We start from the raw sequence: 5628 nt of genomic DNA on the forward strand, positions 1-5628 counted from the left end.
TTTTTTTTGTTTTCTTTTTAATTTTGTCTAATGCTTTTCTTCTTTCCATAGTAGATGTTTTTATTTTGATTATTTCTTTTGTTATGATTGTTTCTATTTCAGTAGGATTCCATGCGAGACTGAGACCTTGAGCGATGGTAGTGATGACACCATCGCACAATCCGTCAAAATGAATTTAATTAATTTAATTTGAGTTTTTAATTAACTTGTCCTTCATTATTATTTTTTATTTTTTTCTTTACATATTATGAGGAGTGTGTACAGTAAGCCAGAACTGAACTTTAATCGTCCTGTACCGTCCTCAACCCGTTTTGGGTGTGAAATAGACCTCGTCCCTGCGTAATCAGACGCCTCCCACACCGGACAAGTGTTCACACAGAGTCGACTGCGCCTCCCCCACCAGCAAGCTCGACAACCTTCCGCCCACCCTCCAAATGCCTGACGCTCACTTAGTCCCTAGGGTCTTCGGGCACGCCCCCAACCTTCCCACATACCTTTTCTTCTGGGAATAATCAGGTAATCCGGCGGAGGGGCGCGGTAGTCGTTCTTTGTGTACGGACAGACCGATCGCCATGCACATTCTCGATGGGACTGCCAGTGGATGGGTGTAATACTCTCCAGTAATATTTATATGTATATGTTTAAATGTAGATTCCTACAATATAAACATGAATATATGTAATGTGTTTCTTTTCATTATAATATTTTTCTTCTTTCTCTACAGATGGCCTAGTCTTTACGCAGTTATTTCGTCCTGTATTATTTTTAGGCTTATTTTATTTTACTATACCCTTACATATTTTAATATTGTTATTTGTTTCGTCAAATTTTGTAAATTCACTTTGTGGCACCATTTTATTAATAAAATAATTAAAACACTTTGTTTTTACCACGATAATCTTTATTTTTTATATAAAGTCAACATGTTTCGAGAACGATGTTCTCTTCATCAGGACAATTAATGTACTAAAAACTAAATTGCCAAGTATATAGAGACAGGTGTGGGTAGAAAAGGAAGTAGTGTGGGGGGGAGGGGGTTGAGGGGAGGGGTGAGAGATGGAAAGGGGAGGTGCTTAGAAAATCAAAGACAAAAAATTACAATGGAAATATGTTTAAGACAGGGTTATTCACAAAATTAGTTTGATTATTATTAATAATATTTAAATTTCTATTGACATTTTTCCTAATTTCTAATATTTCTAAAAGGTCTAACTGAAAACCACTAACATTAGTTTGTAAAATTTTAAAACCAGTATTTATGTCAAATGAATGGTTGAATTCAATTAGATGGTTAGCAAATTCCGAATAATTATTGCTATTTAGACATCTCAAATGTTCCTTAATCCTTGTTTCAAAATTTCTGCAAGTTTTACCTATGTAAAAATGGTTACAATCATTGCAATTCAATTGGTAAACTCCGGATTTTTTCATTTTTAAGTCTTTGTCCTTGTTATTTAGAATATAATTTTTCAATTTATTATTAGTATAAAAAGCTGGCTGTATTATATTGGGAATTTTTTTCCCTATTAAAATGGAACTTTATTTTTATGATGGTTTGGATAGAACAACACCTCACTGTGTTTTACTTAAATCATTACCCAGGTTGAGGGCTGATGTGTGCCGGTGCTTATTATTTACAATCTTTTCTTGTTTGGGCAAACACGTCCCGTACAATTGGGATAGCTATTGCAGGTCGTTTTTCCACTCCCTGATGGGTTTACCACACTCCCTACGCTATCAGTAGAGGTTTAGTTAAATAATAAATATTGAATTTTCTCGACCAATAGTACATAAACGGTATCCTCAGGCCCCCATACCTGAGATACAGTCTCGAGAATGCTAAGCACTTAGCTGCAGTAAAGAAGCCTTGTAACAACAAGGTTGGTTAACTCTTTTGAATTGTGTATGATAAAACCCGATATCTTTGTGGCTCATTTTCATAAATATGTTTGCAATGTGAGCATGTTAAATGAGCGTCATACAAAATACCTAAGTCCTTACGTGCTTCAAAGATGTATATTTTATTTTGTAATTACAACACACGGTTTTCTGTGAAATCGTAAAGCACACAACTGAACACTTTTGGAAGAGTAATCCGAATAAAATTGTGGAGATTAGATGTGTTGCCCGAACGACACCCCTTATTCCGAGCCTCCTCCGTCAATAGAGAAGCTGCGTTGTGCGCTAGTGTGTACTTGTTATGCTACGAATACATACGCGAGCCGAACTGCCGAACTGAACCTCAACTTATGGGAATGGAATGAAGCAACCGCAAATGGCGCGAAACACCGCTTGCAGTTTGTTTCGTTCCTTTCCCGTAATTCGTGGCTCGGTTCGCGTTTCGGTTCACAAATGTATACGTACCATTATATAACTAACTAACTCAATATACAATAAAAAAGTATCCCAACATGACATACTTTTTGGATCTTATTTTAATTTCATTATTAAAGAAATTAAAGAAGATAAATTTGGATCCAGAACCTCACATAAGGCATACTTGATCCAAATTGAGCAAATCTTAAAAAAAATTAAGCAAATCTAAATCAGAATTGAGACGAAATTTACAAAAAAACCGAGTTGCGCCCAATAACTAAACAATAATACCTTCTCTATTCAATGGTTGCGACAAAGATTTCAAATTTCGCGTTCAGTGTTGATCTTTGGTTCGGAGTGTAGATGCAGCATTCGTCCTAAATAAATTTATTGCTATAGAAACACAGACATAGGAATTAATAGACGAGAAGATAATGGCGAGGGGTAAAATCAACTGTTGAAGAACGAAGGGAGTAAGGCTGACTGTGATTCGTCAATAAATCAATCTGACAGTAAATAGGTATCTCGCATTATAATATCACCATTTAGTTCTTAAAAGTAAAATCTGCTTTTGAATGAATAAACATTTCTACATGGGAGCGCAAATTACTCGCCACGTTATGAACTAATTTGCGAAGTCCAAATTCGGCAAAGTAAGGCAGCTTCTATTTTCAGAGTCGTAGTTAGTTTCAGAGTATTTAGTTAAGACACTTTTACAAATGTCTCATAATTTACTTACCCCAGTAAACAACGATGAGCACACTTGAGAATCGCTACATTGTGATGTGATAGTATATGTTTCTAAAACTGATCCATATAATACGGTGTGAATAAGCTTAAAATAATGCTTACTTATGGAATGTAATACGACAATTGGGTTTATTCTCTTTTTCACATCTATTTTTACAAGTTTTCATATCACAAGTCAACATTTTGCCGTGTTATTTAGTAAAATGAACCGATGATGCCTCGACCATAGTTCGCACAAGAATGATGACGTCACGTTTTCAAATTTCACTTGAGGCCATATGCGAGCCCAGCCGGCTCAATGGAACCGGTATGGGGAGTGGGGATAATACGCTTTTAATCACTTATGGTGCTGCCACACGCAAAGCTCACATCAACAGATAATATAAAGCACAATAGCGCTCGCCATACAATCCCATACAGACCCGACACACGTAAAAAGATAACGCGCTATAAGTGTGGTTCTGAATTTCGCTAACCGAATTTATTTTACGTAACCGCTCCCGACGCGATATTTGAAAAGTTATGCGTCCCCCTCTCCGCCGTAAAAAGGAGAGGGGGTCATTTTAATTACGGAGCTACCAACTAAGTTCCGTGTTCCCTTTGACAGCCATGACATAAGCAGCCTAATAATGCATTTCTTATTTATTATGTTAGCTCATATCGTCATGTGTGCTAGTAAATTTAGAAACATAAAAAAAACTTTATTTGGCAAACATACTTAACATATATTTAAAATATAAATATAATCAATATTTGAATTTGAAGTAAACAAATTTTCGCCCTTTCAAAATTAATCATATTTTTAATCTCAGTATGTTTATATGGTAATATCATTCGGTTTTTTGATAAAAGTTGGACGGCTTGGACGAAAGTTGAGCTTATTTTACAATAATTTATTATATGTCGCTTTCGTCGATCGGCGTGCGAACTGCGAATTTCCTGATTCGACGGAGAGGTTATGTCAGGTTATGTGAAAATGCGCTATTTACGCGCAGATTGTTTAAAATCTAAAAAGTTTATAAATAGCATTTATAATTATATAGTTGGCGACATCATCATCTGAGGATGAGCTGTCCAACAGATCCAGCAATAGGCGACAAGTATCATCCATTTCGAAAACGTGCTCAAGCTGTCAGTAAGTAAAGTTGTCACTTACTTTGACAGATGAAATTATGTTCCTCGGCCGCTCTCGAATTCAACTGACCCCCTCTCCTACCATAGGAAGAAATATTTGATAGCGTCGTGTGTCGGTAGAAAAGATGATGCGCTGTACATTACCTTTTGATGTGAGCTTTGCGTCTGGCAGCAGCTTTAGGGCAGGTCTACTAATATTCATATGTCTATTGTCTATGTATAGAAATGATTCTTTACGCAAGGCCATAGAGGTATTATAGAAGAACGCATATTGTCTATGAACGCATCAAAACCAAAAACTGTCTTTGGTTTGGTTTAGCTGTCATATTTTGTATAATCGAATATCCATTTATTTATGCAAATATCAAATAAGTTCGAATGCCTAATTTGATGTGTAATAAATACATTTAATAATTTGCAATGCCGTTACCACCTGCATTACTAGCCCGTTTAGCGAAGCGAGGCATATTAAATGCATCCGAGAAAAAAAATACCGACGCTGAGCCAGAACAACATGTCAATGAAGAAATCATTGCGGAAGATTATGATTCTCACAGAGATGAAACCCCTAACGGAAAGAGCAACTTCTGGGAAGGAATAGACGGAGTCAACGTCGATCCGTTGAAAGGACACAAAGGCTGCCCCAACAAATATAACATTTACCATGAATGCACATTATTTTGCGTGAAACGTTGGCGGCAAGGAATTCCAGTACCCAGCGAAGATTATTTACGACTCAAAGAAAAGCTTCTAGAGAAGTATCCTTTACCCAACGGTTGGCAGGAAGTATACGACGAGGGTTGCGGTCAGCATTATTACTGGAATATGTATAATAATATGGTATCGTGGCTGCCTCCAACACATCCAAAAGCATCTTTCTCAGACAGCGCTTCTCACTTACGAGAGGAGCGCTTGTTGAAAGAAGGTGATGAGAGCGACAACAGCAGCGATGGTGGAAACTCGGACCAAGAGGTGCCGCAGCACAGGAACGTGGACACAAGAGAAGAGAGGGAGAAGTTCAGAGATCGAAGAGGCAGAGAAAGATTCAGGGACGAAAGGATGAAGAATGAAAAGCGTTCTAAGGTGAAAGATAATGATCTTGATCCCATGGATCCTTCTTCTTATTCCGATGTGCCACGAGGAGAATGGTCAGCTGGGTTGGATAAGCATGGGGATGCCAAGACGGGGGTTGATGCTACAGCAACGGGCCCGCTGTTCCAGATGCGGCCCTACCCTAGTCCCGGAGCCATCCTCCTGGCTAACTCTAAAACCAAACCTCCCCCGCCCGTGAAGAAGTCCGTCTCCTTTCCAGAACAGCCAAAATAATTCTTTTGTACCATGATTGTATTCAATGTGTTATTAAAATAACTTTGAATGAACTTATTGTGTTAATTCTGAAATAAAATCTTGTGAAAATATTGTAAGTAA

The 5628-nt window shown here is 37.5% G+C and overlaps 1 protein-coding gene across 1 annotated transcript; it reads left to right on the forward strand.

The window, feature by feature from the left end:
* Window positions 1–4493: 4493 nt before the first annotated feature.
* PQBP1 (poly-glutamine tract binding protein 1) lies at window positions 4494–5628 on the forward strand. The gene has a single exon (XM_089640623.1). It carries the CDS (start codon window positions 4621–4623, stop codon window positions 5524–5526), a length of 906 nt encoding a protein of 301 aa, XP_089496749.1. The 5' UTR covers window positions 4494–4620; the 3' UTR covers window positions 5527–5628.

This window comes from Hesperophylax consimilis, chromosome 16 (genome assembly GCF_061612785.1).
Source record: "Hesperophylax consimilis isolate HC1 chromosome 16, BYU_Hcon_1.0, whole genome shotgun sequence".
Lineage (NCBI taxonomy): Eukaryota > Metazoa > Arthropoda > Insecta > Trichoptera > Limnephilidae > Hesperophylax > Hesperophylax consimilis.